This window comes from Sander vitreus, chromosome 24 (genome assembly GCF_031162955.1).
Source record: "Sander vitreus isolate 19-12246 chromosome 24, sanVit1, whole genome shotgun sequence".
NCBI lineage: Eukaryota > Metazoa > Chordata > Actinopteri > Perciformes > Percidae > Sander > Sander vitreus.
In genome coordinates this window covers 6,165,890-6,187,610 of record NC_135878.1, presented here as the reverse complement: position 1 = coordinate 6,187,610, position 21,721 = coordinate 6,165,890, and the positions used below count along the sequence as shown (strand labels likewise).

General features: G+C 41.0%; 1 protein-coding gene across 2 annotated transcripts in view; it reads left to right on the top strand.

The window, feature by feature from the left end:
- The window catches only part of LOC144512626 (E3 ubiquitin-protein ligase Midline-1-like), a 50,138-nt gene extending 29,033 nt beyond the window's left edge, over positions 1–21,105 (top strand). For both annotated transcript variants that reach the window (XM_078243452.1, XM_078243450.1), the window contains exons 2-10: positions 35–828; positions 9,968–10,063; positions 14,225–14,332; positions 16,084–16,232; positions 16,809–16,936; positions 18,067–18,210; positions 19,910–20,071; positions 20,322–20,529; positions 20,620–21,105. In XM_078243452.1, the coding sequence (XP_078099578.1) occupies positions 103–828; positions 9,968–10,063; positions 14,225–14,332; positions 16,084–16,232; positions 16,809–16,936; positions 18,067–18,210; positions 19,910–20,071; positions 20,322–20,529; positions 20,620–20,968 (2,070 nt within the window). In that variant the 5' untranslated portion in view covers positions 35–102 and the 3' untranslated portion in view covers positions 20,969–21,105. The remainder of the gene's footprint in view (positions 1–34; positions 829–9,967; positions 10,064–14,224; positions 14,333–16,083; positions 16,233–16,808; positions 16,937–18,066; positions 18,211–19,909; positions 20,072–20,321; positions 20,530–20,619) is intronic.
- The last annotated feature ends 616 nt before the right edge of the window (positions 21,106–21,721 follow it).

Below are 21,721 nucleotides of genomic sequence, written 5' to 3'. Positions count from 1 at the left end.
TCTCTCTTTCAATCTCACTGTCTCCGGCCTGTAGACAGCTGAGCAGCTCTTCTGGATTTCGCTGACGCTGCGCCTGGTCCCGCCTGGCCTCCTCTGAGCAGGATGGACACTCTGGAGTCAGAGCTGACCTGCCCAATTTGCCTGGAGCTCTTTGAAGACCCGCTGCTGCTCCCCTGCGCTCACAGCCTGTGCTTCGGCTGCGCCCATCGCATCCTCATCTCCCACTGTGCCACCAACGAATCTGTTCAGAGCATCGGCGCCTTTCAGTGCCCCACCTGTAGATATGTCATTTCCCTGAGTCCGGAGCGTGGACTCGAAGGACTTAAGAGAAACGTGACCTTGCAGAACATTATTGATAGAGTTCAGCAGGCCTCATCGTCAGCTGGGGTCCATCTACCGCTGCCGTTGCCTGCACCCCACAGCGGGCCCAACTCTCCCGGCGAGGAAGGGAGCAACCGGTTGGCGCTGGTCCCAGTCAGCGCCGCCATGTCCAGCCCAGGCACGCCTCCTGAACCGGTCCAATGTCAGTTCTGCGAGCAGGACCCGCCACAGGATGCCGTGAAGACGTGTGTGACGTGCGAGGTGTCGTACTGCGAGGAGTGCCTCCGAGCGACGCACCCAAACAAGAAGCCGTTCACCGGCCACCGGCTCATCGAGCCCATGCCAGACTCCCACCTCAGGGGGCTCCAGTGTCTGGAGCATGACGAGGAGAAGGTGAACATGTACTGTGTCACTGATGATCAGCTGATCTGCTCACTGTGCAAACTGGTCGGAAGGCACAGAGACCACCAGGTGGCAGCACTGAGTGACCGCTATGAAAAACTCAAGGTAAGCACAGAAGTTGATACAAAGAATTACAATTAAAATTTCTTTTAGACTGCTTTCAGGTGAAAAATATAGATTTTATGAAGTGATCTAATTAAAATGTGGCCTTTAAGATCAAGGTCCCCATTCTTTATCTAACACAAATAATGAACTTCAAGTTTTAATTTTATGCTGCTCTGCAGTATGAAATTTCCTATTATCCTTACCCAGGTATCTAACTCGATTATCAAGTGAGATTTAATCATCTCATGCCGACTTATTATCTCTGCAGAATAATTAACCAATTAGCATAATCACTACAGCATGCCGGTGTGCCAGAAGGGTATTAAGAGGCATGCACACACAGTGAATATGGGAAGTGTCATTAGTGACGAGGCATGGTGTCTTCAATGAGGTTGCAGGTTAACGAGCACCAATTGCCTGCCGGGTGTAGGTGTGTTTAATTGAGCATGGCTATTAGAGTGTGCTGGTAATGGCCAGAGAGGCAGCATGTGTGTGTGCGCGCACATAGATGTGTGTTATATCAGAGCTCATGCAGAAGGAAATGGTACTCGAATGTCCACAGAATGCTGCTCCTTCAAGGGCAATAGTCTGCCCTTGAATAATTATTCACTTTTCTTAAAAAAGTGATAATCCACAGACTTATTTTGCACTTCCATAGTTTGGGGACTTTGGGAAATTGTCAGCTGTTTTCACAGGCTGTGCACTACTCCCCATGACTAGTAAACTGATCTTGGTGGGGGTGGGGGTGTGTGTGTGTGTGTGTGTGTGTGTGTGTGTGTGTGTGTGTGTGTGTGTAAATAATTGAGGGAGTCGTATTTTAAATTCAATACAAAAATCTACCAGGGAGCTATTGTAAATTGGTTAGCACAGAGTAATATGTACACTCATATCTTGGCGCCAGTTATGTAACCCTAACCAGATGCAGTTAGTTTGGGTCAAATTTGACCATTTGGGTGGGAACTAAGTCAGAACTTTTCCTCAGCTTCAGACACAGTGTCGATTAAAACATTTTGGACCATTCTGATTATCCCACAAATTGTAGATTTTCTCGCAGAACAATGAGCAAAAAAAAAAAAAAAACACCACATCGAGCCTTTCAAAAGCAAAACGTTTTCAGCAAAATCCTTGTGCATGCTCACTCCAAAAGTGTTTACTCAGCCTTGTTAAGCGTCTTTAAATGAAATGCAGTGGTGTGACTCCTAAGAAAAACTGGTCTAGTACTTTGTAATACGTCCTCAGAGAGGAGGCATGCCTGCCGTGATATAATGGAGGAACATTGAATCGCAATGTTTTCAACAATTCCATGTTGCGGTACCTACAGAAAATAAGGTACTGATTACTGAAACATTAGTGCTCAATATGAAAATAGCAGCTTTGTCGAGACTTTAGTAGTGTCACAGAGTATAATATGTCACTGAGTAGTAAAATGCTGTTTTTTTATCATCCAAGACCTACTAAAGAGCAGTAAAGCACCAACAAATAACCAGAATCAATGATTAAAACCATCTATTTTTAGCATCTGCACTGTTAGCATCATCCTCCTCAAGAAAAAGAAAAGATCAGCAGAAAAACATCCCACAAATTGATCTGTTATTATAGGCCCTCTGCTGGTTGGCACCCTTTCTGCCTCCAATGATGGGCTTTATGTCTTTACAGTGTACCTTCTCATCTTGCGTGTAGCCAATTTAGGCAGAGATGAATAATTAGCGGGAAAGCTACGGGGTCAGTGCATCATCTAATAATCATGCTTCCTCTATTCTTCCGAGAGAATGTAACGTAGCACAGGTGAGTGCACCCAGCAGTTCTCATACAGGTTATTTATCTGCTATAAACACAAAAAGCACAGCTGCATGATATGACAGACTGGGAATCCCTGCTGTGTACTCTACTTGCAGTACATGTGTATTCCCAACCCAAAATACTTTAAATAGAATTCATCTCAGCATTAAAGGTTGCATGAGAGGGTTCACGTGTGAGTCACTCTCACACAATTTAAATGAATTGCCGGAGGACACCGTCATCCCTGTTGGTGCTTTGGTACACAACAATTGGGGGTTAACAGCTAAATATATGACTGAGTTTATTATCCTCTAACATCTAAAACAACAATTAGAAATCAGACATTCGACAGCCAACTAGACAGCTAAAGAATGAGAGCTATATCAAGTTAAAGCTACTGTAGCTGGCCAGAAACGGTAACCCCAGCTAGCCTATTAAAGTTGAAATTACACGTTTGCTTTATTCCTAAACAAAAAAAACCTTAAAAAAAAAAACAGTAAAAAGAAATGCTCTCTAGTTGTCTCTCACACGCAAACACAACACCCAGGCATGCATGTCTGCAAAACACATTCAGTACACTAGGGACCCCCTATCTGCCCTCTACCCTTACAATAATCTGCAGACAGACACGCACAGAAAACAAATATGCCTTTTCTAGCAGAAGTTAGAGGGGATTTGAACACCTGTTAGGCCTCAAAAGCCTCACGGCAGTCAGCTGGCACATGAGTTTGTTACAAACCACGGGTTAAGGGTTAGGGTTAAGGCTGTTAGCCTTGAGCGGAAGAATCTCAGCACAACATATTTTGTTACTACATTTTGTACTTTTTTTTATGAATAGGAACATTTATATGTATACAAAGATGTTAGATGTAATATTTATAAGAGTATATAAAGAGGAATATGTATAGTTATGTTTGCAAGAAGGAATGATGCTAGTTATACTGCTCTTATGTTTATATCATGTGGCTGTTTTGTCTGAAAACGTCTTATCTGTTGTAATGTTTTAGGTTTTGTGTGGACCCCAGGAAGAGTAGCTGATGTTCTGCATCACCCAACGGGGGATCCAAATAAAATCAAATAAATCAAAAGACAAGGATACACATGCAACTTTATATATTTTTTGTCCACTTTGTTTTGCTTCAACAATAGCAGTGAGGCTTAAATGATATCTCAGCCTCAGGCTAAATTCTGGTTCAGAGTGGAAAGCTCAGTTCTGTACAAGCCAGTTCACTTAACCTTCATTTGTTTCAGTATAGGCTTATTTGTTGTAACTACAAGGAAACAAATCGTGATAGAAACAGTAATCGTATCTTCAATTAGGATTATGTAACACAAGTTAATTTAATCTTTTTAGACGTTCAGAAAAATATGTCAGTTTTAATTTAAATAATTGGTTACTTTTCACATTTTCACTGGCTTTGCTGAATTGAGTTAAAGCTTTTAAGAGTTTAGTGGCAAATGGGAGTTTTGAACAAGAAACAGAAACAGGGTACCGTAGGGAATAAGTTGAGGTCTCGATCAAAGCTAATTACCACAGGAAACAACCAAACCGCCGTGCAATATTCATGCTGAACAACACATGCTTGATTTTTAATTCATGAAGACAGAAAACTTTGTGAAAGAGTAGGCTAAGAACAGGCATGAAAAGCCTCCATCAGGTAACCCAAACTTGGAATACTTAAGATGTTACAACAGTCCTCCCCCCCCCCCACCTCTTTTACTCAGATATGGAGGTTTTTCTTTTATTTTGGAATCTGACAAGTCCAAACTGTTTCGGTCATATTTTCCGGACCATTTCATGCTCATCTCTTCTTGCACCGATATGCTGGAATTTGAGATATCCCCACTCGGCACACGGGGAAAAAAAGAATATCAGATGATTGGAATAGTTTCCTTTTTTCAGTGGCAGTGGTGGTGTGTCTGATAAGAGCCTCAGAGGTTATTGTGGGAACACCCATCCTTTCTCAGAGATAAAATTACCCCTGTCACAGGAAATTGACGGAGAAGGCGGCTGGAAATAGCTTTTAAAGTCCATGGCTCTGGGTCTGAGGAGAAAGAACCTTGAGGATAAAAGATGGGCACTGCTGCGTGTGTCAGCTTTAGTTTCAAATCATAGCTTATAGTTATATATAATCCATTTGGTTTAATCCGCTGCCCTTTAGTGTTGAAACAACATACTTTGGGTTGTCTAACTGCCAACATGCACAATAAAACATGAACAGACACAAACCATTTGATTCACAGCCTTGCTGATAAGCAAAATATCTACCTTTATGTGCTCCGGCTGCCTCATTCATCCTTTATATCACAAATACACTTATACACTCACAAATATTACTTACTTCCTTAAGATGCTATTATGTGGACAATTTCCACCTAACTTCCAACGTCAAACTTCCCTTAAAGTTACATTGTGTAAGAATGTCTCCCATCTAGCGTTGAAATTGTATATGACAACCAACTGAATATTACTTTCTAGCCCTTCCCATTCCGATCGAGTTTTAACTGCTACGGTGGCCGAACCCGAAATTAGCTCTTAGTATCTCCATCGTTTACACGCAGCTGTTCTAGCCACTCCAATATTAACTTTGGTCTTGTTGCTTTGCCTGTCGCGTTGTCGTTTTAATTCTCTTTTTCGCTTCCCTGGCGAGTAATCTCCCCCTGGCATTCGTCACGGTGCCACTGAGTGTAAAAGGGCAAAAGGTGGAGGTATGTCCCTCTTTGGCTAATGTATTTTAAAGATGGAGGCGCAACATGCCGGCCGTCATTCGAGCAACTCGCCTGTATGTATTCTGAATGGCAGATTCTACGCTCACGAGAACACTTTGATTAGTTGGTGGAAGTAATTACACATGAAGGAGTACATATTTGTGAAAGAACAAAAAGTTTTTTTTTTTGCTAAGAATCAATTCAAAAAATTGCACAATGTAGGTTTAAAGTAAATCTTAAAGAGTAGCTAAAAATCTTCAGTGATGTAACTTCTCACCTTGCTGCAGTGATGTGGAAGTGTACTTTGGGTGTTAACGTGTACATTGTGACATCACACCCATGAGTGTTGGGTGTGGTCAGAGGTGCAACAGACTTGAAACTTTCAATCAGAGAGGGCAGTGAAAAATAGCTTTTCAGTTTTTACTGTTTAAAATAAAAGCTTAATGCTTCGATCATCTAATGAGAAAAAAAAAAAAAAAGACTAGAAATTAAAGCTATGGTCCCTTAAACTTGCTAGCTGATTTTGTGATGCCCTGGGTGCGGCAGAAACTAGCTGTAAATACAGCATTGGCATATTATCACAACGGCGTAACAGGTTGTCAAGGCCTATCCCATTTCAATAGCTCCTGCAAATGCAACTGCATAATACAGCCTTTTTCTGCCTGAATTTGACTAACACAACCAGTGTACATGCATCCTTTTTGCTTATTTTAATCCCATAACTCGGGTTTGATGAATGTTGTTTGAGGGAGCATTCAGGCAATCTTTTGCCAACTCAAAGTTAGGGAATATCATGATATTTACCAGATATGTGTTGAGGAGAACATCAATCACTGTGTAATGTATTACTAAGAAGCCTCTTCAGGATGTAAACAATGGGAGTAAAAAGACTCAAATGTTTATCACAAGGCATTACAGAATGTAAAGGAAGTTGTGAATATATTTAATTTGGTACATTGTCTTTTAACTCTCAATCATGCGTTGAATTGAAGCATCACTACTCATAGTGTAAAGTTAAGTATCGTGAAATGTGTCCCAGTTTTGTGAGAGAGTCACCAGTTCTGTAATAGAAGCCTGTCCAAAATAAAGTCTGGTTCTCTCTTCAATTAAAGCCATTATTTGAGAAAATTACAGTGCAGCCCTCACTGTCTTACTTTCTGCATGGAATGTTCCTTTTCCACAGTCAAACACAATCACACCCCATCCTTTCCCAATTTCCCCCAGTACAATGTTCCTTCTATTCTTTGTTTTCTTTTTTTTTGTCTGTTGTGCTTTGCTTTTGAGTCAGGCTTTTTTTTCTGCCCGAGTCATCCGTTTCTCTTGGACTTCGACACACAGAGCTTCCAATTTCCAGTATTTACAGCTCACTGGTAGAAAAGTAGGTGTTGAGCAAACACAACGGTGCCCTCTATTAAATACAGAACACCCTATATGCCACACACACACACACACACACACACACAGTGAATCTCAAAAAGATGTAGCTCCTCTGAAGTTTACAGTTCACTTGTCTACCTGTCTCCATCTACGGTTGTGTGTGTGTGTGTGTGTGTGTGTGTGTGTGTGTGATAGCCTCGCAGGCAGTCTTAGCTCATCAGCAGCGGTTTAGGGTGATTTAGCTCACCCGCAGCCACTCTTGCACACATGAACAGTGCACTAATGACAATGTTAGAAAACATCAAAAGCCACACAACTTTTGTTTTTCAGCCGACAGGGAGACGTTAGGTGGTGAAAAGTTTGCCTCGGTTTCAAAGAGTAGATTCTTTTCGGGTGATCGAAGAAGAAGCTGTGAGAGGATCCGAGTGTGCTGCAGCAGAGCAGCTTCCCACTGATTAAGAGCAGATGCTGCAGGGGGAACCAGCTTTCCTTTGAAAAACACAAAACTGGCGCTAACTCTGTCATCTGTCATCAACTATTTTTAGACATTTCAAGCCATTTCACTATTCTTCCCGTCAGTGGAGTCACAGGAGAGTTTTGCCTGCCTCCAAGTGACCATAAACATCACTGTGTGGATTAGAGACTGACCACATCAATCCTTATTAGGATTTCTTTTTTTAAAGACAAGACATGACCGACTCCACCATCTGTGAGAAGTACATTTTTATGTACATGTTTCATTAAAGGTAACCCCAACCAAGTGTGATGTCACAGCGTGATGACACAACCCGGAGTACACTTGTACATCACTGCAGCAGAGTGAGAGGACCACTGGAGGTCACTAAAAACAACATTTATAGCTGGCGTTTAGCTGCTTTTTAGAAATACTTCTACGCAAAAAAAAATCTTATGAAACATATACACAGAAATGTATTGCTCACAGATGGAGTAGCCCACCATGCCTTACCTTTAATGACATGATGGTCGGTCACTAATCCACACTGTTGACGTTTTTTGCAACTCTAATTAGGGATGCATGGAGCTGACGTTTTTAGTCCCGGTACCTGAGGCTTAACGTGTGTGCCTCACTGTGTGAAAGTGACTGGGATCATTCTTTTATGTGTAAGGGAACATCAGGCTTGACTTAAACATTACTTCTCTAACTTTGTAAAACAGAATTGAACAAATAAATACTTAGATTTAAATGTAGGGAAATGTTATGTAACCGATAATGCCAGACAAGGTGTCCATTATCAGGAAGAAATGGAGGACAGGGAGGCCAAAACTTCTAAACATGAACTTATCCACTGTACTTGAGTGTTACTTTCCGCTACTTGTTTTTAAGTGTGTGAAATTATTTTGCATCCATGCAGCTCAATACTAAATTAATCCGAAACCATTGCCTTATTGTATATCTAAAAACTCATAAAATCAACACGGTTTAGCCTAGTTGGTTCAGAGCTTAACAGACAGTGTTCGGGGTACAAATCCGGCTCAGACTGGCAGCTGAAAAGGAGGATGGGGGTGGAGAAAGAGAGAGAGAGAGAGAGAGAGAGAGAGAGAGAGAGAAAGAAAGAAAGAAAGCGAGCAGATAAACAAGCAGGATGATTGTCAGGTGATTGACGGGCAGTTCCGCTCCAAGAGATTAATACTAGTTGGCAACTTGGAGGCTGCAGATTTGGTTTAACCCCCTTCATGTCCAATTCTGACCACATTTACAAAGAGTAAATGTGTATTTGCCTTTGCCTTGTGTGCGTATAAAATGTACAGAGACACAGAGGCATGGAGACTGACAGCAGGTTTCTTTTCTTTCCCCCCCCCCCATCTCTTGGGTACATGTCACTGTGTATTTCATGTACTGAAGATTGTGTGCCTGCATGTGGAGAAGTTTGCATTTAATGCTTGTACACAATATGCTAGACAATTAAATATGCTTTTCATTTTTGCGTTCATGCATGTTGCTGCATACACCAACCTGCACGTGACGCAGCTGCTGACTTGTTTTGATTCCTGTCCTCATCATCCTATAAGAGGCTTAGTTTATTTTTATCTCTATGGATGATAATGGCGACAAGAAGCATCATATTCATCTCAGAGGCAACCTGTATGCTGCTTTTGTGTGTCATCGCCGTATTAAGGCCAGCATTTACTATTCCCCCTGGGTTAACTCCTTTTTAATCCTCAACATAAATGTGTTGAGACCCTGGCTGTGTTTACACTGCTGCTAAAAAGTGGTTAAGTGAATTGTAATGTAGCATATCTAGCTAGTTGGTTTTAACAGATGCAAAGGATTCAACAATTTCAAATTTAAGATTTCAGAAACCTGCGCTTTCCCAGCCAAGCCATCTGTGGCATTTGCCGTTTCGGCCTTGCTGCTCCAATACCCCTTAACCCCATTTTCAAGACATGCAGGAAATCTCAGCATCCACTGAGTCTGAGTTTTAAATTCTTCTGGAAAACAGGACAGTGGAGACGTGGCATCAGAGAGGCTTAAGCATGCTTAGTTTGGCAATAATATGACGGTCTCGGAAGCAAAGGAGGCAGATTGTGCCCCGGCAGATGAAAAGCAGCAAGAGCAAAAAAAGGGGAGGGTTCGAAAAAAGGAAGGGAGGAGCGTTAGGGGACCGAGTGGACGTACTGTCACCTGTTTGCCGGTTCGTTATCCGGGAGCGCTGCTGTGTGCTCTCATAGGGAAAGCTTTTCATGCCTAATTTGTCGCTTGGCTGGGTTTGCGCATGGCTTGGTGCTCAGTGGAGTGGCTGTCCTAGTCACATCTCCTAGAGTAGGCTCCACTGTCGGAGGCTCGGACCGGGCAGGATGAGGAGGCAGTACAGGGATGAGGGGTATCACCCATGCTCTGAGGTACGTGGACACTAAGCGCACCTCTTCAGAAGGAAGAAAAAAGAACAAAAAACACAAAAAAAAAACTCAGGGATGATCGTGAGGAGGAAGAGTTGAGGGACAACATTGCTTCTCTTTGCTGCTCTTGCGCTGAGGAATCATGCTTGCTCATTTCTGCTTAAATCTCTAAATTGTCACGGTTTTCCACTTGCTCTAAAACTTTTTTTTGTTTTGTGATGTAGTGCCTGAGGTTGTCTTACAATTTCTTTGGTTCTTGTAAGCAGAGACTCTTAAGCAGGAAACATCTGATGCATTTTCATCCTCCTTTGACATACGGCTCTGCCCTCCACGTCCGTTTCTTTGCCTTTATGTCCCAACCATTTCTTTTTCGTTTCTCACTCTCTGTGTTGTTCTTTTGATTTGTTTGCTACAGCAAGCCCTGGACTCCAACCTGAGTAATTTGATCAAGAGGAACAACGAGCTGGAGTCTCTTATGGGGAAACTGATCCAGACTTGTCAACATGTAGAGGTGAGTCCCAGTGGTCCTCTGAGGTCACCACCAACCCATGTCAATATGACATTTATAATAGAATTTGCACTGTTGATCTGCTTGGGCATGAAAGTTTTGTGTTTCATATTTTTATTATTAGCCTAATATTATTGCAATAAATGTACATACATAATTGTAAATATAATTTTATATTTTCATGTTTACAAATAAACATTAGTTTTCTATTATGCAGTGATTCAGCCACTGACCTATCTCCTATGTTACCTGTATCACGACATTAAGACTGAGCCCAGTATCATTCAGCTTAGCATGTAGCTAATGTTAGCAGTTAAACTAAAACAGTACAGAGGCTGTAAAAAAAATGATTATGCAATTTGAAAATGTACTTTAGAGCTGAAAGGATTTGTCGATTAATCAATTAGTCGTTTAAAATTTAGCTTTTGTTGGGACTGGAGTGTTGGTCAGACAATACAATTATTTTAAGATGGCATCATGGGCTCTGGGAACTTGTGCTTTCTGACATTTTATAGACCAAACCATTAATAAATAATGAAAATAATCTTTAGTTGCAGCCCTGCTGTATTCTTTTATGGTCAAACTTCTGATGTGAACATGAAGGCGAACTTAAGCTGCAGAGATGTAATGGATTGTATGCACAAAGCTAATGCTAAGAAAAGACTCATTTCAAATGACGGTGCTGTGTTTAAATTATGTGGTATTATGTTTTCTATTTTGAGTATTATGGAGGTGTGAAAATATGGACTTCAGCATCAGCTGACACTGCTTAAGCATAATATTTTCCATCTTTAAAACAATGTGTAGCATAAACTTACACCTTTAAATGTGTGAAACATCTGTTTTTTTTTCTTTTAGGTTTACTATGAGGATGTCTGTGTGTATTAAGCTTTACTAAAGACAGTTCTGTTCTTAGCCTGCCTGTTCATGTTACGCTGGCCCACTAAGAAGCTTTAAATAAAGCAATGCCACAGGGTTAAAAGGCAGTGACCTCTTTGTTGAGGAATAATGGCGAACAGCCTCACTGCCTGACAAGGCCTTTAGAAACTGCAAGGAAAGAGGATTGTGATTTATTAAGGAGATTTCCCCCTTTCTAAAAGTGCTGTGCATATTTTGTAACTATGTTTTTGTGTCACCATCACGCAAATATGTTTTATCTGTCAGCTAAGCTTGAATCATTGTGATGATGCAGACATTTTAAAATAAACTAAAGAACCAAAAAAAGGAAACACTCCACTTTAAAACTCAGATATTATTAAATAATGCATATACGAGGGGCAAAAAAAAAAAAAAAAAAAGCTTGATCTCTTCCCCCCCCAGTGCATTACGGTCATAAATAAACATACAGTAGGGTTTCACAGCTACACTCTGATGCCCTAAAAGCTTGTGGAGTGTACAGTGGTAACACATTGCTATGTTTTATGTGAGAAAAGTCAGAGTACTCATCAGTAGAGAATGGAACTTGGTGGTGATCATGAGCCAAAACAAATGCATAAACTCAGTAAATGAAGCTATTTGACATGCAGCTGCCCATGAGAGGGATGAATGTGACAGGGCTAAAAAAAAAAAAAAAAAAAAAAGCATTGCACAGGCAGCTTTCTAAATATTTCACATCAGATTAATCTATTGCCAAAGCTTCTTTGGAGATGACTGCTGTGATTCTCTCAAACTGTTCATGCATACTTAGAAAAGAAATTTGAATAAGGCATGGATGGTCTTCTAAAAAGGATTGCAAGCTCACATCCAGTCACTAAACCGTACGTGCTTTGGTTTAACCATACCCACAATCGAATGCTCCTGCACCACATTTTAAATCACGCCATTTTTCAGCTGGCAACATGTCGACTAATAGAAGATACGGAATTGTTAGAATCTAAATGCCGCACAATATTTGCACCGTTCTCTGCTGCCTTTTGCATGTTGAAAAATCATGTTTGAATCCAATTAATATAAATCACAAACTTGCTTATACTGTAGCAAAAAACATAATACCGCTAAGGCTGCACAAACAGGCATCATGTCACTGAATATATTAGGCATGCAAACTTTAAAGTCATCTCCCTATCAGAAAGTTTGGTTGGCGTGCCTTTCTGAAAGTGCGTGCGTGCGTGCGTTTCTGTGGCTAATGAATCACTTAATGTCCCTACCAGGGTGCAATCTGTCATACTGCTCGTATGCTTCAGAGGGCTCTGCCCACACTCATTAGATGCTCCACATCTTTACATGACACATTATGTACTCTGGTCAGAAACTGTGTGTGTGTGTGTGTGTGTGTGTGTGTGTGTGTGTGGCATTTTATCAAAATTTTTCCATGCCAACCTTTACCAGCAGCTTGACTATTACAATGTTTTCTGCTACCACATGTCTTCCTTTGAATTTTAAAAATAAATACTGGAATGCTTACATTTGGAAGCGGAGTGACTACAGTGTGTGTGTGTGTGTGTGTGTGTGTGTGTGTGTGTGTGTGTGTATTATGACTTGTGTGTTCATGCAGCCTTGTGGGCGGTTGTTCCACTCAGATGAGCAACATCGGAGGACGTCATCTTTATTCACATTGAGTTCTTGAGACTAACAGTCATAAAATGTCAGAGAAAGTCAATCAGCCAAGAAAACTTAGTCCTATTTTGGTTTTATTGTCATTTATCAGTTGCTGGAAACTATTTATGACCCATTGGTGGTTGAAAAACACAGCAAAATAAGCTAAATCTGCTGGAGACCAAAAGAGCTGATGTCTAAAAAAAAAACAGATGAACTTTAATGTGTCTTTGTTGTCTATATTCAGAGAAGCTTTTATCCCTGAAACTCCATAAGTTTTAGATCTGTATAAGTATGCTAATTGGTGTGCAAAATAGCACAAAGAGATAACATATATACAAGCTTTTCACAGAGTAAGCAGTTTTACATCTTAAGCTTCCCCAGAGCTGTCGCGGTGATGTCGAAGAAACCAATTAGCAGTGCTGAAAAGGCAGATGCACCGACGTTGCTCTGTACAGCAGAATGAAGGCATTCAGTTTAGCATGTCTCAGAGATACACTAAAGCACTGAGATGTAATCCAGGTGGCAAATTGTTTTTGTTGGCAACACATGCCTAGAAAAGCACATAAATGCAGTTTACGAGGCCACGTTGAGGATATTGAGGAAGTCCTTTTCAGCCTTGTTTGGCTCTCTGGAGGAAAGGCAAATGACGCCCCATGATGTCATTATTAAAACACCTGTCAACATGCGTAAGAGAGAGAGTGTATGAACAACTCCTTGGCTTGGCAACACTCATAGCTGACTTCCCTTTCATTGCTCCCTGTGCTATCGCTTTGCCACGGCAAGAAAACACAAGGTGCTGAAAGGAGCGCTAGGAAATGACCACAATGAGAAATCACACATTATGTCAGGACTTGTAATTGGAGTTAAAACAACTGGTATAGTCTGCTTTGACTGTAAAGATTCCAAGTGAATCAAACACGTCAGAGAATGCAGCTGGATATTTCTTCTAAAGACACTAATGGCACACACTGAATGTTAGCAACACTACTTTCCCAAACACCTTCCAACTAAATTAAATAGATTTTTCTAAGTTTAATTGCCATCAGTTTGTGGATTTGGGCCAAGCAGATGTTTAAACCCACTGTCACAAAACTAAATATGCTTTTATATGAAGTTAGGGCAGCACTGACCTTTATCTATATTATGTAGGGTGGCTAGTTTCTACCTTCAAAAGTGTGTGTATATTCCCTATACAATGGGCACTCAGTTTACTATATAGTGAGCAGTAAATTTGAGATTACCGACAGATACTGTATCACTCAGTGCCATTTTTGCCTAAGCAACACACGGAATTCTATCTTGGGACTTTTTTAGGGCACTATATAGTAAATAGGTTGTGATGTCAGACAATCTAGTTCTTCAGCATATTGCTCTCTAACCGCCACAGAGCTTCCTGCTTATTTTACTTGTCACTCAGCACTCAAGCCAGTAGGAGGCAAAATGGCTGAATAAGCCTCATCTTCCTCAAGTGTTGGCTTCAAGACAGAAAATGGTCTGATGGATGATAATGACATCCTGTCCCTCAGGCCAACATGATGCAGAGCCACTGAACTTATATCCCCTCTATATGACCAGCATCCATCAATCTCTTTGTTTATCTAATGCTCTGTGTGAATTGGTTCTCAGGTGAATGCGTCCCGTCAGGAGGGCAAGCTCCTGGAGGAGTGTGATATCCTGATTGACATTATTCAGCAGAGGAGGCAGATCATTGGCAACAAGATCAAGGAGGGGAAGGTGAGGTGAACACTCAACGGGGGCGAGGAGTGCGATAGCAGACACCATTCATTTTATTTTGCTGTTTTTTATACCCCTCTTTCCACTTCATATCCTTTCACTGGCAAGAAGTGAATAAACATGAAATGTGTAGCCCATTTTAAAGCTACCCATGAAACCACTTGTCATTTTGTTCCACCACAAACAGCATAATGTACTTTACTAATGCTTAAAGCTAATTAGTTTGATTAAAAATTATATTTTTTTCCATCACCATTTCAGCAGGTATACTGATCATCAAGGGGCAAATCTGCAGATCCGATATTCCGCAGTCATATGCATAACAATAAAAACAAATCCAACTCCCTTATTCCTGCATGTATACAATGTAATGTGCAAGATGTGGTACAAATCACTATCTAGGCGATAGACATTCACTGTCAATGTTTGGATTGCAACAGACTCACCAAATCCCCTTTTTTCATCACCGTTTTGACACATGCAGTGAAAACACTCCATGCTGCCGTCGTACCCCATTTATATGTCAAATGTAATACTTGGTTACAGCCACTTGACCTTATATCGAGATCAGGAGGCAAACTGTTCAGCTGCCTAAAATGCAAACCCTTCAACACATTCCTAACAGACGGGAAAAGCACTCCAACTGGCCAATAGTAGATCCCAGAGCATATGTGAGGGCACACGTACTTGTACTCTAAACCCGGATGATTTTTTAAAGCTGTATCTAATGAGACTTGGAACCCACTGGGGATTTTTTTTCACCGTGTAATGTGTGCTTTTAGCTTTGAGGATTGCATCAGTAAAGACAAATGGATAGTGGAATGTATTTTTAGGCCAATAGATTTCTACAAATGCTTTTTGGTGGAGTGCTTGAACATGATCAATAACAGAAAAGACTCTTTTCTCTGTTTCTGTTGTTAGTCGTCCTTATTTTTTAACACGACGGGGATTTCTTATCTCCATCCAAATCCATTGAGAGTTGCAGTGTTTTGGTTTTTTTCACGAGCCAAACTGCTGATGAAATGTCCTTTGACCTCAATCCAGCCACTGACCTCAATCTGTCTCTTAACATCTCCGCTCATACTGTAGGGAGAGGAATAAAACCGAGGGGCAAACAGGGGGAAATAATAACCAGATTTGCGTGCAAAAGAAACATTGAAACGCCTAGAAAATATTAGCAGGGACATGAGAGAAGCTTAACTCATGTAATTCGATCGGTTTTCTGTTTCAATAGAAATCCATTCTTACAAAACTTTGTTGCACAATCACACCCCTTGATTCTTCGATTTGCTCTACAACAGAGAGGAAGAGTTAACCTTGAAATGTCTGGTTCATTTATCGTCACAGTTACAAGAGAACCAGGGCTTCTTATCTACAGCAAACGCCATAGAAGAAACATTACAAGTAGGGAGGCCAACACATATCAGCTTCCTGTCCCTGAAACTTAAGCAGGATGGACACGTCCATGGCCTTTGCTATTCACCGTCTTTGATGTTCATACCATTAGGTTAACATGACTATGTGCATGCGCCAACCCTGGATCTGACCGTTTTGTGTATAAGTGACATCCAAATCTTAACATCCATCTCCTTGTACCAATAAAAACCCATATTTTATGTTCTCATCCCTAATGATCCGCAACACCTTAACCTGGTTGAGGGCATTTTCAAGCAGTGTTGGTTTTGATTCTTTGATCCAGCCTAAAAAGGCACTGTTCTCAGACTTCTCTTTGCATTTGCCGTCCTTTCCAGGCACAAAGGATTCGAAAGCTTGCCCAACAGATCTCCAACTGCAAGCAGTGCATCGAGAGGTCCTCTGCCCTCATCACGCAGGCCGATCAGACACTGAAGGAAACCGATCACGCTCGCTTCCTGCAGACTGCCAAATGCATCAACGAGAGGTCAGAGTGCCCACAAACTGGCCACACAGCTTAGCAAACCAAAAGTCTAACTTTAGGGAAAGGGCAAAGAGTGCAAACATAGATTTTGAAAAAACTATTTTATAACTGTGTGCTTAAAATAAAAATATAAAATGTCATATATAAAAAAATATCCCTAACAATAAAAACAAGTAGAGAGGGAAATCTCTTTAATTTAGCTCAATCTCATTCCGCTCCATGCTCAAGCTTTCTGACTAATTGATTTGTTAATTGAGAACCGGTGTCCAATATGTGCATCCTCAGGAGTGAGTGATATAAAAAGCAATTATTATCCGTTAGTCCTTTGAACAGAAGTAGTGTTTCAATCAGAATCTCATCTGCAGTGTCACTAATTAGGGGGCTGATTTCATTCAGATTCAGTATTTTTAATTTAACAACTATACTTTATATCTGTGTTACTTCAGATAAGCATGCTAAAATACATTGTTTATACATCTTGGAATAGCATATCATGATACCTGTTCCTCAGTTTTACTGCAAATACTTTGCAGATAGGAAGTATGAAAACCTGTCCACTTTTGATTGGGAATGATCTAGGGTTTCCATGGCAACTGCATCAACCCAAGTGCTGATCCCTGAGATACACCTATCGGACACCTTCGACACTGTTGCCCTGGACTTCACCAGAGAGAAGAAGTTGCTGGAGAATCTGGATTACCTTACTGGTAAAAGTCAAAGTTTTTCCCTTTATTATTGATTAATTATTGATTTCAGCCCCTTGTTTTAAATTTGGAGGACTAATCTGAAGTAAAAAAAAATAAATAATAAATCTGTGGGCATTTCAATTCATGTGCACCGTAAACGCTTGATGTTTGCTTTCTTTGAGGTTAAAATCAAAAACCAGTCTAGCCCTTTAATTTACCAAACATTGCCTTTAATCATAATTCTATTCCAGCTTTAAAATCTGCTTTTGTTATTTTCTTTAATTCTTTTGAAGTCTCTGCTGTCTTCTGCGTTTGAAGGAGCAGGCCCCAGCCTATTAACTCCAAAATTAATTTTCCAACATTAATTTCCGATGTCCCATTTGGAAGGACCCGTCAAAATGTCACCGTATGAATTATGAGCTCGCTGGGGACGAAAACAAGGCATCATGTGTAGTGGATTTGAAGGCCTGTGAAGATGGCTGGCTCCTTTTATTTCTCTGCAATGCATGAGGGCTTCGCTGGAGGGCCTTTTTACTAAGTGAATCAGTCTGAATCACTCCACTATGTGCAGCCACTCATGGCAGAAGGCAAAGGAGAGGGAGAAAGTGACAGAAAGATATGAAGTGGCTTTACAATCAATTTAAGCTGTGCCTTTCTATCTTTGTTTCTTACCTCAGTCAATTATCTTTCTACTAAAGGCTTCATGGTTGGATGAAAAAAAATAATAATTACGTTTGATTTATTTCACTACAGAACTATAAGACGATGAGAGACATGAGTGTAAGAAAGCCAATCTGGCGTCTCTGGTTATATAACAACTCACATTTGTTACTGCTAAAAAAGCATTGTGATATTTACTCACTCTGCTGCGTTAATGTGAGCCGATTTGTCTGAATATTTTATTATTTCTCTTTCACATTGCTTTTAATGCTCAACCCACCACTCTAGTGGAAAGAACATCTTCAATCCTGTGCATAATGAAGCCTTTACACTATGAATTAAAACCAAAATGAACACATACAAGGTTAATTGGGGCTACAGTTTGCTATAACAACTTTTGGTTTTGAAATAATGTAATTTGCAACTATATTCACTTGGAAGTATCAGTATTAGATCTTGTTGGATGACATTCCCTTTTTCACCCTCTGCAGCTCCGAGTGCTCCGTCCATAAGGGAAGAGTTGTGCACAGCTTCCTACGACACCATCTCGGTCCACTGGACGTCTGATGATGAGTTCACAGTTGTTTCCTATGAGCTACAGTATGCTATCTTCACTGGACAGTCTAACATTGCCAGTAAGTATGTGTGAAAATTCAGCTCGATGGTGTTTTAAGCCCCCAACGTCAACTTCAAGGCAGCGCTGCGACTGTCGACTTCAAGGCACCTAACCCTAACCATTGCCTAATCCTAGTGCCTTCCAGGCAGCACCGCCTGGAAGACAACGTTAGGGGCTTAAAACAACAAACACTGGAAATTCATGTATTTGGGGTTTTTGCATTATGCAACGTTTTTATCTTGTGTTTTTAGCAACCTAGTCCCTATTCAAATTTCGGTTTGCTGATTTGGCGTTTTAAAAAAAAAAAAAAAAGGTGTTTTGTAGGTGCAAATAAAAGCATTTCTGTGTCTCGGCCAGAAAACAAGTGACAGAAAATGACTACGAAGATTGCCTCTAGCGTGCATGCGATTGACAAGTAGTAACGAGAAATAACAACTATGAAATCAGCATGTTTCTACAATCAACATAAAAACAAGTACACTGCCACTACAAAACACTCCTGCAAGTTTCCTGCAGACTGAAAATGACACAGACTGGATGGATATGGCAGTCACTACAGAGAGAATAACAAACCCTTTCCCAGATGGAAAATAGGAAACATGAAGTGATAATAAAAAGGCCATTTAGTTTACCGGAGAAGGCTCTGAAACAGCAGATTTCAACCATGAAAAATAAAACATAGCAACCCTATTGAAAAGTTCAGAATCAATAAAAAAAAACAAAACAACAACAACACACCACCATCATGCTGCTCTACTGGTGGCCACTAGGTCCTCTAAGGCAGTCGGGAGCCCAAGTGTTTTCGAAAAAGATGACATAGTGGTGGAAGTGAAGCCTCTAGTTTTTATGCTACCATAACCCTCAGATGTTGTCACACATTAAGTGACTGTAGCTTGTGACAGATGAAAGGAGAATGTGATTTGACAATAGTGCAGCGGAGAATTCACATTGGGTGTAGAGCTCTCGGTAAAAGACTTCAGTGGATGTACAGAGTTCTGATGTCTGTGCATGGAATATGTTTAAGTAGCACTGACGGAGTATGCAGAGAAAGATTCCTTCTTTCTTCCCTCCCATATTCCCGAGGTTACACCTTTTGTCATTACCTCCTTATTACGTTACAGTTTAAAGCATGTTTAGAACTGACAGCCATTAAGCTAATGTGACATTTATTTCCCCTCTTGCTTTCACGGCCCTGTCCACTTCTGTTTACCAAGACTTCAGTTTTCACATCCAATAATGTCAGGTGTTACTGTTGGCATCCAAGTTGCGTGCCAGAAAATTCCCTGCTGAGTATGTCAGATGAATCACAATGCAAGAAGTAAAAGCCCACACACACACACACACACACACACGTCACTTCCAAATGTAAGCATTCCAGTATTTATTTTAAAAATAAAAAGGAAGACATGTACTAGCATAAAACATTGTAATAGTCAAGCTGCTGGTAAAGATGGAGACACACACACACACACACACACACACACTAAGTAAATAGTATTTCTTCTGTTTGGGTGTTGTTTTTCTGACTGTGTAAAGTTGTAATTTGATGCGCTTTCCCCAGATTTCTTCTTCGTCTTTTAAATAACGCCTTAAAAGAAACTTGATTATCATTTCTAATTTATCTAAATTTCTAATTTCTAGAATTGCACACTGCCACCCCTCCCTCTCATCTGTGCCTCTTTCTCCTAATCATTGCCTTCTTTCCCCTCTCCTCCCAGGTCTGTGTAACTCATTGGAGAGCTGGATGATTGTACCCAACATCAAGCAGAACCACTACACGGTGCACGGTCTGCAGAGCGGCACCAAGTATATTTTTGTTGTCAAGGCCATTAACCAAGCGGGAAGCAGGAGCAGTGAACCGGGGACTCTGAAGACCAACAGTAAGCACAAGACGACTGAAAACGAACACTCCATATTGAATTGACCTTTACTGAAAATTCATATTCAAGCACATAAAATAGCTTATTGGTTTTTATTATTTTTACTTGCGGTGCTTGCCTTCGGCAAATATGAGAATCAATTAACTGAAAATGAATGTTCTGTTCTGTAAAGTACGTTACCTGTTATAGATCTTAATACTTTTCAAAATCAATTTCTTTTCATTTCCTCCTCCTCCTCCTCCTCCATTAGGCCAGCCGTTCAAGCTGGATCCGAAATCTGCCCACAAGAAGCTTAAGGTGTCCCACGACAACCTGACAGTGGAGCGGGATGAAACCACGTCCAAGAAAGGCCACAGCCAGGAGCGTTTCTGCAGCCAGAACAGCTATGGCGTGGTGGGGAATGTCTACATCGACAGTGGCCGTCACTACTGGGAGGCTTTAATTGGGGGGAGCACATGGTGAGTTTTATTGACCCACACATTTCTAGTCAGAAAGAGTCTGTTTGAGTAAAGGTTCAAAGGATAACAGAAGCTTCCCCTCCTCCTCAGGTACGCTGTGGGCATAGCCTACAAATCAGCCCCCAAGCACGAGTGGATCGGCAAGAACTCGGCCTCCTGGGTGCTCTGCCGCTGCAACAACTCCTGGGTGGTTCGCCACAACAGCAAAGAGCTGGCCATAGAGCCCTCGCCCCACCTGCGACGCGTCGGAGTCCTGTTAGACTACGACGCCGGTTACGTGACCTTCTACGACGCTGTGGGCTCGCAGCATCTGCACACATTCCACGTGTCCTTCGCCCAGCCCGTGTGTCCCGTGTTCAACGTTTGGAATAAGTGTCTGACGATTCTCACCGGTCTACCCATCCCTGACCATCTAGAGGGACTGGAGCCCGACAACTGAAAACTACAGACAGACGAGAATACAGCAGCATGAACTGGTCTTAATTATCTTAAAGCTGCACTGGGTAAGCTTTGTAAAAATGATCCTATTTGGATAGAGAACAAAAAGAGTTTCCCCATCCGTTTCAATGGTAAAAAGAGCATGTGAGTAACCCAATGACATCACTTTCTAAATCCAAATAAATGAAACATTACCACAAGTGCAAAATTACCAAGTGCAGCTTTAATATGCGAAGGAAAAAGAAGAGATGCCTGGAATGTTATCTCATCCAGCTTCTCAAAAGTGATTCTCGGTTGTTTACTATGATTTCTTATAGCAAATTATGGTACTGGTTCATGCCATCTTCATGACTCCTAGTGAAAACCATTTTGAGATGGATGACAGTAAGCTTGAGTCAATCCAGAAGAAACCAGGACAAATGGATATAGTTGAGCCAGAAATTCCTTCTGTAAGGCACTTTGGGCCACGATGGGTGCATTTGTACCATGGCAACTAGGAAACAAGCCACAAATCAATTTCTAATTTTCAGGGTTTTTTTAAAAACCACCTTATCACACACACACACAAACATGCAAGTACACACACACACTTAATCAATCGTGGTTGCTGGATAGAGCCGAATAAGATGTATATTTTGTAAATTCATGGCATACCTCCCCTTATTTTTCCCTTGTTCATTAAAAAGAACCAAAGTAGCCATTGATGTCTGTTCAGATGTCTTTACATACATTTTACATAAGTTAATAAATGCTT